Raw genomic sequence first — 12,889 nt, forward strand, 5'->3', positions numbered from 1 at the left:
AGTAATTATCTTATATATAAATGTCTACGTGTGGAAGTGTGTGTCTGTCTGTCTGCCTGGCCTGGAAGTGCGAGGCTACAGCTTGAAGCTCAAAGAGCCGGCAAGGCGGCCTCAAGTTAATGAGTCGGAAGAAGAAAGATGTACGAGGTTACAGCATGAAGCTGAAAGAGAAAGTGACTGTGTCACCAAAGTGAAACTGCGAAGGAAAGACGAGAGAGAAGCTCACTTAGCCCGCTGATAGACAAGGGGGCCGAGCACGTCTGCAAAACAAAACCACCGACACTGCATTTCAGTTTTTTTTCTGACAATTTCAATAGTTTCTAGGAGCCTGGGCTTTTTACAGCACAGGCTTACACAGCTAGTAGTAGTAATAATGTTTTATTCATATAGCACTTTTCCCATTGTCAAAGTGCTTTACAGAATTTCAAAATGATCAGGGAAAAAGAAAAAAACAATCTAATACACAACACTGGGTACAAAGTATTATCAGTAAAAAAAACAGTAAATAAAGATAAATACATGAAGCACAAAGTTTTGAATTAAAATAATAAATAATAAACCAGAATAAAAGATTCAGACTACAAGAAAACATTTAGTCAGCAAAGTATTCTGAAAGAAAGCATCAGAATAGCAGATTAAGTTAAAAGCTTTTTTTTGTTGTTGTTTTTTTTTAAAGAATGATTTGAGTCAGCTGGTCTAATTAAGTTGTATCCAAAAAATTTTCATTATGCAAAATAATAAAATAAGACATGAACAAGAAATAAACATGTAGTGCACATACCTTTTAAAAATTTCCTTAATTTGCCTTTGAACATAAACAAGCAAGTCTAATTAGACTTTTATATTGCCTTTCAAAATGTATTTGTGAACATGAAGAAACAATATATGATGATGAACCAAAGAAAATACATATTTCTGTTGACTGAATACTGCCTCTGTAGAGGTCATCAAACTTAGCCCTAAACTTCAGCCTACTAAAGAAAGCTTTCACACTACTGGTTTTCAAAATCCTTTTTCTACAGAAATCGGTGTCAGTGGACAATTTTCTAAAAAGATATTCTAATGAAGAAGCATCATTATGTGTATGAAACAAAACATCTTCCATTCCATTGGCTTCAAACCTTGAGGATATGCAGCATTTTAGCCTACAGTACATGACACAAAGATGTAACAACAATGCTTATTGTTGCCGCCTTTTAATTTATTCATACTTAAACGAATACTCCACCCAAAATAATTTTTATATGTTATTTATGCCATGTACTTTATAGTGGTGGCCAAGAAAACCTTTTAATTTTTGTTTTCATGCAAAATGGAAAGGAGGGTATGACGTATCAGAATTCACTGGTGGCCATTACTCTGCAATGGCAAACAATGTGAAAAATGTCTACATATGTCCAATGTCGCTTGGTCATAACTTATAAAACATTTTTTTTTTTGTCTAAAATATTATGTGACTACTTTCAGAATTATCCGCACATACATAAAACACTAAACTCAAAGACTCGCTTGATTAACTTTTTCACTATAAGACATGCCTCACCTCATCATTCGTTGATTGAAAATCTTGTCATCATTTGAAAAGGTCTTTGGCTGTCCTGTATATGTGCATGCTGATATTTCAGGAAGTAATAGGTGTTGTGGATAAACAAATGTTTTAATCATAGGAACCCACTGAATGACACATTTTCAAAATACCTCTGAGAGAGCAAATTCTTCTTCACACCTCTACCATCAGGCTTGTGAATGAAGTCTCCGTGTCCACAGTCCACATACCAAATTCTGTTCCTCCTACTTTTTTGTTAAAAAGGTTGTGTGGGAGGACAAATAGTAAAACCTATATTTTTAACTAAGTTTTTTGTGTGAAAGTATTCATCATTTGCTTGTTCCAGGAGTCATTGGTCTTTTTCCTGAATAACTATTGTTGCTAAGGGTTTGGTTTATCATTACTTACTTAATCAGCAGTAGCTCAGTCGGTAGAGCAGGGTTGTCCAGCAATCGGAGGGTCGCAGGTTCGATCCTGGCTCCCGGCATGAGAATGCAGCTGTTGTGTCCTTGGGCAAGACACTTAACCTACCTTGCCTGCTGGTGGTGGTTGGAAGGATTGGTGGTGCCAGTGTTCGGCAGCCTCACTTCTGTCAGTGTGCCCTAGGGCAGCTGTGGCTACATAGTAGCTTATCATCACCAGCGTATGAATGTGTGTGTGAATGGGTGAATGACTGTTGTGTTGTAAAGCGCCTAGGGGGGTTCTTGAACTCTAGTTAGGCGCTATATCAAATACAGGCCATTTACCATTTAATCTGCTGGTAATTAATAACTTTGGTGAATAGTGCCTGAGTTTTGCATGAGAACCTAACAAAGGTATTTATACCAAGAAAATGTCTTCAGATGATACTGGATTACAAATACTTGCACATTTACAATGTATTAAATCTCTATTTTGTAGTGAAAACTTGTTAGTTCAAGGAGTAAAAGGTTAAAGGTACCATTCTTGTCAGCAGTTAACTTATAGTCAAAAACCAGCTTAAAGTTATTTGCAAATTTGTTTTCAAGAGAGTAGTTCATTGAAAACATTTCTTATACTTTTTAAATATGTTACCATTAACACAGAATGCATGTAGCAGAGAACTCTAAAACTATTATTTTTTTAATAATGTTTTATTTTTCTTGCAGATGAACGTGACCGGGTCCAAAAAAAAACATTCACTAAATGGGTCAACAAACACCTAATCAAGGTGAGTATCCTTCTGTTCTTTCAAGACTAAGATGCTGCTGATGAAAATGAAGGGAGTAATTATCTAAGAACAACTGCCTTGTCACCATTTTTAGATTGTATTTATCCATTGCAAATTTTGTATAATTAATATAAAAAGACAACACTGCATTACAGTGTAGAAAACAATTCAGTATCAAGATATATTTAAAAATTTCATACAGCTCATGAAGGCAGCCCATGGAAATTTTAATACATAATATTTGGTTGTTATGAATTTAAAATTTCTTTCTGATAGGGACTCCTGTTTTCAAGCCAGTGGTAAAACACAGCCATACAGTTTGTATGCTGCAAGTATTGTGCCATTCCAATTTCAGTTATTTAGATATTCCCTGCTTATCTTTTATGTGGTCAATCAATTACAACTAAATGAACTGTGAAAATCTTTTTTCTAATGCAATAAATGTAATTTTCCACATACATGTAAAAATCTAATCGTATGTAAATGTAACTCGTATTTAACCTTTATTTTCTATTGCCTTTTCTATTTCATGCTTTGTTAGTCTTTGGATTTCTGTAACTACTGTAAAAGTATATGCAGTTACCAATAAGGAAAAAATGAATTTTGTGATAAATATTTGTTAATGTAAATATGTGGAAAGGATTACATAGAATCATAAGAACTTACAATTATACTGTAAAGTAATTTTTAAAGATTTTGTAATGCCAAAATGTATAAAAATAAAATGTTTCTCCCTTATTTTTATATTTTTTAATGGAAATTTAACTTTTTTTTATTTATATATTTTTTTATGTTTGATACCATAGCTATAACTGAGTTTAAGAGCACTGGAATGTTAACATAACTATGATAGTTTGATGTTTAAAAAAATAATTTTCAAAATCTGATTTTGTAATATCCAGAACAAGACTTTTCAAAAAAGCAATAATGCACTGTGTTGTGTTGACTTTCCAATAAACATGAAGTTTGCACTGAGTTTTTCACTACATTTAGTGCATTGCCAGTTTGTACCAAATATTTATTTTTAGTACACTTGCAAAATTGGAACAATGTAAACCACAAACAATCAGAGGTCTGTCATCTTGTTCCAGATGTGATGGATGAATTGCCCATTGACAAAGACTACATCCTTTCCTGGAATGCAGTATGCAAGGTTTTAAGATATGCAGTCTCCACTATATTGTGGAAACTTAAAGTACACTATTCTGGGACCTGTGAGCGTTAAACTTTTAGGGCATAGCTTTTGTGATTTTTAAACAGCTAAATTGAGACACTTTTGGAAAAGGACATTTTCAAGTATAAGTATGTAGACAGAGATAATACTTACAATGTACATCATTTTTTATCTTTTTAACTGCGCAATGTTTGTTTGTGAAAAAGGTTTAATAAGGTGATGTAAATAGCAACTACTGTAACTGGCTGATGCTTTTCTGACATTGGGTTAACATATGGATACCACCCAGCTTTTGGCTAATTTTCTCAAAACCAAGTCACATAAACAAAGCTGAAGGCTGAAGAATGTCATAATAAAAAATACAATTTTCTGTGATTCTTTTTACACTGATTGACTGACTGTTTTTGCTGCTGAACTAAGGATTCTTGTTCTGATGATGTCATGCTATTGTGCAACTTGTAAACCTTTCCATCTTATTAAACCAGGAAAAACACTGCACAAAACTCAGTATAAGCATGACGTATTGTCTCACATCACCTCATGGGTGGACAAGTTGATAGTCTGGACACCCTTAACTACCAGTTTTTAATAATGAACAACCAACCTACAGACTCACAAAGGCCGAAAGGCTAGCAGATGTTCTGAATCTTTACCCCATGCAGTGTTTTCCCAATCAATAACAATTTGATAAAAACGAAACACCCAATTCTTCATGTACGATCGTATCTTTGTTTTTGCTTTGAAAGATAGCTACTTATTTTGCACAAGACTGCCATAGCCCCCATCTAAAGCCTGGTTTATACCTGACACTGCCACGCTGCTTGTGATGGCAGCACAGCAAAATTATGTCAGATGTGGTGGCACATTCCGAGGTTTCTCTGGGTGTTGCACAAAGTCAGAAAGTCTACTGTGCTCTATGCAGAGAGCATCCAAAGACCACATATGAAAGCAGACTTTTATTTTTGAGCAAATTGAAAAGGTGAAAAGCAGAGTCATTTCGCTTCCAAATTGTGTCTTTCCTGAAAGTGTATACTGATTCTGCAGTTAATTCTTTTCAAATGACAGGGCTTGCTACTGCTGAGAAAATTACCTAAATATTCATTGTCCAACAATGCTCCAGTCACATATTTTTAAGTGTCCAACCTTAGGAAATGGACATTACCCTTTTCGAAATCAAAGGTCTGTGCTCATATGGGGAGGTGTTTTCTGCAAAAAAGGAAATGAAAATTCAAATTATAAAATGTAAATACAATCTCTCTTTTGCTATTTTTCAAAGTCTTCATGCAAGGATGCTGAAAGAATAAAAAATTAAATGAAATAACACCATTTGCAATTTAATTTTCCTCAGACAAGAGTAACAGCCTACGAAAATAATCCCGGCCCACCTTAAATTCCTTTGCACCTCTCCATCAGAATCTTTTGTTTTGAAAATGTGTCAATCAGCACAAGCAAGCAGCCTGCTATCCCATCCCCTCCCTGTTGACGGAGCTCAAGTTGGGCAAAAAGTTCTTCTACATGTGATGTGCCTGGAATTGTATAGGCTTAAATAATACAGTATATCGTTATTTGGAATACATGCATTTCATGTGTGTTCCGTATCTGTAAAGATCTGGGCAAGTGTAGGATGAAAGGAAATGCAAGGCATGAAATGCTGAACACATATCTAAAGCAGAAACCTTTTCCATGTTATACTAATAATGATGTGAAGTGTATAATGTATGAAGGCTTTAGTCTAAATATCAAATAAACACATGCACGTTTATTCAAGAATATAGCCAAAGTAAAAAAAAAAATCATTCAATTTACATGTTGCTGTCAATGTGTTAAAAACACAAGCTCAAATGTCATTCGACAGGAAGCTCATGCATATTCCTGAATGGTGCAGGCATGTGTTCAGGATTTCTTGCCTCACATTCCCTTTTATCCTACACTTACCCAAATCTTTGTAGACACAGAACAGATATGAAATGCATGTGTTCCAGATAATGATATTCTGTATGATTTACCCTATACAACTCCAGGCACCTCAAATGCAGATAAGGAGCCTTGGCTTGAGCTGGGAGAACTTTTTGCCCAGGTTGAGCTCCGTCAAGGGGTGGATGAGATAGCAGGCTTGGATGGGATGCTGATGGAGAAGTGCGAAGGAATTTAAGGTGGCCCGGGATTACGAGTTTTTTTCATAGGCTTCAGGGATTCGAGTGTTAAGAATAAAATTTAGTCACCCTTTTGTCATTTTATTTTCCATTTTGTTTTTTCATTTTCCATATCCATCTTGGTGTGTCAGTGTCATAACTAAAATGAAAATGCAATCCTCTCTTTAGATTGGCTTCTTTTTCATGACTTGCATAATAACTGCTAAAATTGACAGTCAAACTGATGGTGTTTTTGACAGAGAAACTAATTGGCAGTGTCTAAATTGGGTTTGAAAACAAAATTTGAGGGTACAAAGTTACAGTGGTAGTGTTTCAGTTCATTTTAAAAACAATATTATTGTGAACATTTTGAAGGTAATCCTTTAACAATTACTTGGTTGCTAGAATAAAATATTCTCGTCTGAGATTGCAGTTCTGTGTATGTTGTGGTAAAAGAGTACAATGCACTCGTTTACAACAAAACTTTACAAATAAACAGTGTCTTAAAAAGTTGCAGGTAACCCTGCACCAGGTATATAAAGCTGGGCTAGTAGCTCAGCAAACTTCCATATGCATTTACATTTTATCCATCTCTGCACCTTTTGAAGTGTTTGTGTTTTTATTGTGGAACGTTTTAAGTATATTGCAGAATTTCATGCATTTTGAAATGATAGTGAGCAGACATAGTATTGGTATTGGCAACAGGACATGGAATTGGTATGTGCAATAGTAAGTTAGAATAAATATTAAGGATGCCGCTGAAAGTAAAACAAAATCAGGAGTGTAGTTGGTAGGATATGAAGGAATTCCTTACATATAGTGAAAAATACAACTACTCACTAGGATAAGTTTTGATTGGCTATTTACTAAAGGTTAAAATATAAGATAAATTAACACTGCAACAATAGAAAAAAATCTATAAAAAGTAAAATTAGAACAAATCACAAAATTTTATGTATCATGTCTTCTTCATGTGGTGCACTAATACAGAAGTTTTACAATCAAAAGTTAAATTATGTTTGTGTGCTGCATAAAGAGTGCCCTAAAATGTATTTATTTATTTATAAAGCACAACATTAAGGCTGACCAAAGTGCTGTTTAATAAAACCCAACATATCAGACACACAGTAACCAAAGGGTAGAAGAAACAGAAACACAAAGTTGAAGTGTATAATGTTGCCTTTAAAGTGGGCCTGGTATCTGGAAGCAATTTGTGAATCCTTGAAATGTGTGAAAGATAATCTGGATTAAAGGTTTTTGCAATCTGTTCAGCCTGATTCTCAACATAATCTCCCCTCAGGAGGTCATTTTACAATAATATTCCATCTCATTTACTCCATTGTTTCAGTTACTAAAGTTAAATACAGTATGTTCAGACATTGTGGTAAATTTTGTAGTCACCACTGTCACAGTGTTTAAAAAAACAAGACTTTTTTTTGTGTATTTAAAATAAAAAATAAAACGTAAAAATGATTACAGTATGTCACAGACTAGGAGAAGCTAATGTATCACAGTGATTGTAAAACTGTTCCTTGCTGACTCAATTGTGTCATTGTCTCTTATTATGATTTTAATGGAACAAGGGCAATATTTTCTGCCACCAGAACTTTGATCATGCTTTAGGGAAAATGTAACCTTATAATCCAGTGATGCTTTGTCTGCCTTCCATAAAACAGTGACTGATCATGTTATGCTAGCACACTCAAGTATCTTGCATCTTAATCCTTTCAAATTTCTTTCTAACTGCATTGTACTCTGCAACACAAATGAACTAAGTTCCATTGTTTGCTTTTAGAATTGCTTTCTTTTAAACAGTTGTGTATGTTAAGGCAGTAGTTCCTTAAAGTATTCTTCCCCCTTTCAGAAATATCCCCAGTTAAGATTTTTTAGAACATTAGAACACTCTAGATGAGAACAGGCCATTCAGCACAACAAAGCTCGTCAGTCCTATCCACTTATTTCTTCCAAGAAAACATCAAGTCGAGTTTTGAAACTCCTTAAAGTCTTACTGTCAACCACACTACTTGGTAGCTTATTCCTAAAGTGTCTATCGTTCATTGTGTAAAGAAAAACTTCCTAATGTTTGTGTGAAATTTACCCTTAACAAGTTTCCAACTCTATCCCCATGTTCCTGATGAACTCATTTTAAAGTAACAGTCTTGATCCACTGTACTAATTCCCTTCATAATTTTAAACACTTCAATCATGTCACCTCTTAATCTTCTTTTGCTTAAACTATAAAGACTCAGCTTTTTTAATCTTCCCTCATAATTCAACCCCTGTAGCCCTGGAATCAGCCTAGTCGCTCTTCTCAGGACCTTTACTAGCACTGCTATGTCCTTTTTGTAGCCTGGAGTCCAAAACTGCACACAGTACTTCAGATGAGGCATCACCAGTGCATTATAAAGGCAAAACATAACCTCCTTGGACGTGCACTACACACATCATGCTATATAACCTAATATTCTGTTAGCCTTCTTAATGGCTTCTGAACACTGTCTGGAAGTCGATAGCTTAGAGTCCACAATGACGCCTAAATCCTTCTCATAAGGTACACTCTCGATTTTCTGACCGCTCATTGTGTATTCAAACCTAAAATTTTTACATCCTATGTGTAATGCTTTACATTTACTAAAATTTAATTTCATATGCCACAAATCTGCCCAAGCCTGTATGCTATCCAAGTCTTTCTGTAATGATATAACGGATTCCAAATTATCTGCTAATCCACCTATCTTGATATCATCTGCAAACTTAACCAGCTTGTTACTTATATTCCTATCTAAATCATTTATATATATTAAAAATGGCAGCGGCCCTAGCACTGACCCCTGTGGATCACCACTCTTAACATCAGTCAATTATGAAGAAGTTCCTTGCACCATCACCCTCTGCTTCTTGTGTCTGAGCCAATTCTGCACCCATCTATAAACCCTGAACTCCCACTTCTTTTCATTTGATGCCCAACCTCTCATGTGGCACATTATCAAATGCTTTCTGAAAGTCAAGATGAATAATATCATATGCTCCACTTTGATCGTATCCTTTTGTTTCCTCCTAATAGAATTCCAGCATGTTAGTAAAGCATGACCTCCCTCTTCTGAACCCATGCCACTGTTCAGAATAACTCCTGTCCTTACCAGTTGTTGCTCAATCTTATCCTTAATAATTCCTTCCATTAATTTTCCTGTGATGCATGTTAGGCTTACTGGCCTATAGTTGTTTGGATCTGCCCTTTTTGTGTAATGGGATGATATTTGCTTTTTCCAGTCCTTCGGAATCTCTCCAGTGTGCAGTGACTTCCTAAAAATATGTGTCAAGGGTTTATATATGTACTCACTAGCCTCCTTAAGAACTCGAGGGTAGGAGTTGGTCTCGTCCGTTATGAGAGATGGACATCTGAAGCGGAGCTCCGTTAGCAGCGGCTTTATTTTCTCTCTTATTTCTTATTATCCTGAGGTATCCTGTATTTACCCAACCCGAGGAGTTTCTACTACAGTATATAAACATGACTAACAAGAAAGGGGGTCAGAAAGAAATGGAAAGGAAGCTTAAAGCTGCACCCACGTCTAGACAGACATCAAGCCCAAGTGCAAGGCCTTTCAGAGACTGACCTGGCGAAAGCACAGATTCTCAGTACCCAACTCCACTGCATCATCTCTAGTCGAGAGCGAAAATGAAAGCGAAGGTGCAAGTGATGCAGGTCACGATAGCTCGCCGATTCCAGAAGGAATTGAAACTATAAATGGCCTTGCAGGCTGTGCTTCCATCTACTCCTCGTGAGCTGGAAGAATGGGCCATAACCGGGGTTGCCACTTCACCCACGGAGCATGAAAGTTGAAATGATTTGTCCAAACTGAAGGAAATTAACGCAACGTTGGCCACGGCCATAAGTGAACTTAAGAAAGACATTCAGAAAAATAGACTTCATCGGCAATAGATATCTCTACTTTTTAATCCTCAAATGCCACTGCTGGGGACTTGTTTGGTTTTGGACCTGCTCTGTCTCTAGGTATGTCAGAGGACTGGGATTTTGTGAAGTGGGGTCCAGCCTCACGTGGGGAGGCAAAATGGGGGATAAGTGGGGAGAGAAAGAGAGCAAGCTATATCTAATCTATTATTTTAATCCTTATAATTATAACTACCAACATAACAATAGGCTGCATGGCAATAACTCTTGGGAAAATTGGAAATAAAGGTTAAAGCTGTCTCACTTACAGTTAAGACTACAAAATGACATCAAAAATTCAGAATCAGTCTCAGTGATGGGACAATTAACTTTGTTAGCTGGAATGTTAAAGGCCTGAATCACGAATTAAAGAGAAAGAAAGTAAACCTAACAGGTTTAAAAGATGAAATAGTATTTTTACAGGAGACCCACTTACTAAGCAAGGATCAGTTCCAGCTGCAAAAAGACTTGACTGGCCAAATGTTCCAATCCAGCTTTACAAAGAAATCTAGAGGTGTGGGAATTCTCATACATAGAATAGTCTCATTTATGGTATCAGATGTATTCTCTGATCCTTAAGGGAGATATGTGATTGTCATGGGCAATTTATTTAAGTGTAAAATGATTTTGATAAATGTTTATGCACCCAATGTCGATGATAGGGAATTCATGGAAAATTTATTTGCATCCTTTCACAATGTGAAAACTCATGAAATTATAATGGTTTGGGACTTTAATTGTGTTTTAAATCCACTCTTAGATAGGTCTCCTGTCACAGGGGGGATGACATCTAACGCTGCAAAGACAAATTACAGTTTTTAACTGACCACAACTTACCCCTGGAGGTTTCTAAACCCAAACTCAAGAACATATTCCTTGTACACACCAGTACTCAAGAATTGATTATTTCTTTATAGATAATTTCTTGCCTATGATTAAATCTTGCAAGTACAATGCAATTGTTATTTCTGACCATGCCCCTCAGATCTTGGGGCTAAAATCATTATGTCCCACACACTCATCTCGTAGATGGTGTCTTAACCCTTTTCTATTAGCAGACGAGAACTGTACAGAATTTATATCCAAACAAATTGGTTTCTTCCTAGAGACAAATGCATCCTCAGAGGTCTCTGCAGGAATAGTCTGGGAAACTCTAAAGGCCTTCTTAAGAGGACAGATTATTTCATATCTTTCCCACAGAAATAAATTGGAAACCAAGAAGGTATCAGAGCTAACCAGTGAAATTACTAGAATAGATGAAGAACATGCCAGTTGTCCAAGTAAGGTGGTTCTTAGGAAAAGGCAGGCATTCAGAGCTCAACCTCTTAACAACCAAAGAAACTGAACAACTCATTTTTAAATCAAGACATGATTACTATGAAAATGGAGAGAAAGCTAATAAGCTCTTAAGCTCAACAAATCCACAAGCAAGAAGTTTGCAATGCAGTCCCAGGAATCACCGACACGAAAGGAGATAAAATCATTGACCATAAAAATATAATGCACTCATTTAGAGACTATTATAAATCTTTATATTCTGATGAGTTTAAAGAAGACAATACACAATCCAATGCATTTCTGTATACGTTACAGATACCACAAATAGATACTTTTATTGCAGAGGAAAGGGATAAACCTCTGGCGCTATCAGAATTACTAGATGCTATAAAGTCACTTCAAAGCGGGAAAGCAGCAGGCCCTGATGGCTACCCTGTAGAATTTTTTTAAGAGATTCTCCACTCAGCTAGCTCCCCTCTTATTAGCAACATTTACAAAAGCTAGAGACAAACAAATTTTACCTCAAACTTTTCGCCAAGCATTAATCACCAACCTACCTAAACAAAATAAGGACTTATTGCAATGTGCATCATACAGACCAATTTCACTTCTGAATAATGATGTTAAGATACTCTTAAAAATCCTAGCTAGAAGGATGGAGAAAGTGCTGCCTTCGATAATATCACAAGATCAAACTGGATTTATTAATGGCTGACACTTAGCTTTCAATTTTCAACGCTTGTTTAACGTAATATATTCACAAGCAAAGTCAAACACCCCAGAGATGATTTTATCGTTGGATGCAGAAAAAGCATTAGACATGATTGAATGGAACTACCTTTTCACTACATTAGAGAAATTTGGGTTTGGCCCTAACATTTGTGCATGGATCAAACTACTGTATACAAATCCAGAACCTTCAGTTTGTATTAACAACATTTATTCAGACCACTTTAAACTAGAACATGGTACCAGACAAGGATGCACCTTGTCACCAATGCTATTTGCAATCGCCATTGAACCACTGGCAGTTCACTGTTGAAATGCTTTTCAGATAAAGGGGATTATCAGAGAAGGACTTGAACAGAAAATTTCTCTATATGCAGATGATATGGTACTGTATACAGTGGAATCTCGGTTCACGAACATCTCGATACACGTACAACTCGAACAAGCCAGTTTCTCTTTCGGTTTGTGCGCGCCGATGATTTCCGCACTTGTTGCATTGTTCTTGGTCAGATGTGCGTGCTCGGACATACGTGCTTGCTTTCGCTGTGAACTCTTTGTGCTCTATTCCATTTTCCTTCCGGTTCGTACGCGCCAATTACTGTATTTAAGCACGTGTTGAGCCGCTCCCTGTTCATTGTTCTCAGTCAGACGTGCGTGCTTTACCTGTGATGTCTTTGTGCCCTACAGTATTTTGTGTGCTTTTGCAGTTAACCATTCTAAGCACTGTAACCTCCTCTCCACCCAGTTTCTACTCACTTCATGCCAGAACTCGACTCATGCAAGGTTAGTTTTCTTGGTGGTTTATGATTAGTTTTTGTATTACAGATTTTTCAAATGTTAATTTTTCGGTTCGTAGAATGAATTGTTGCAATGTTACATTTCTTATTTGTTT

At 36.2% G+C, this 12,889-nt stretch overlaps 1 protein-coding gene across 4 annotated transcripts in view; it reads left to right on the forward strand.

Moving 5' to 3' along the window:
• Positions 1–12,889, forward strand: part of macf1a (microtubule actin crosslinking factor 1a) — an 826,555-nt gene that overhangs the window by 95,506 nt on the left and 718,160 nt on the right. For all 4 annotated transcript variants that reach the window (XM_039739817.1, XM_039739818.1, XM_039739819.1 and 1 more), the window contains exon 2: positions 2,674–2,735. In XM_039739817.1, the coding sequence (XP_039595751.1) occupies positions 2,674–2,735 (62 nt within the window). The remainder of the gene's footprint in view (positions 1–2,673; positions 2,736–12,889) is intronic.

Source organism: Polypterus senegalus, chromosome 17 (genome assembly GCF_016835505.1).
Source record: "Polypterus senegalus isolate Bchr_013 chromosome 17, ASM1683550v1, whole genome shotgun sequence".
NCBI classification, from domain to species: Eukaryota; Metazoa; Chordata; class Cladistia; order Polypteriformes; family Polypteridae; genus Polypterus; species Polypterus senegalus.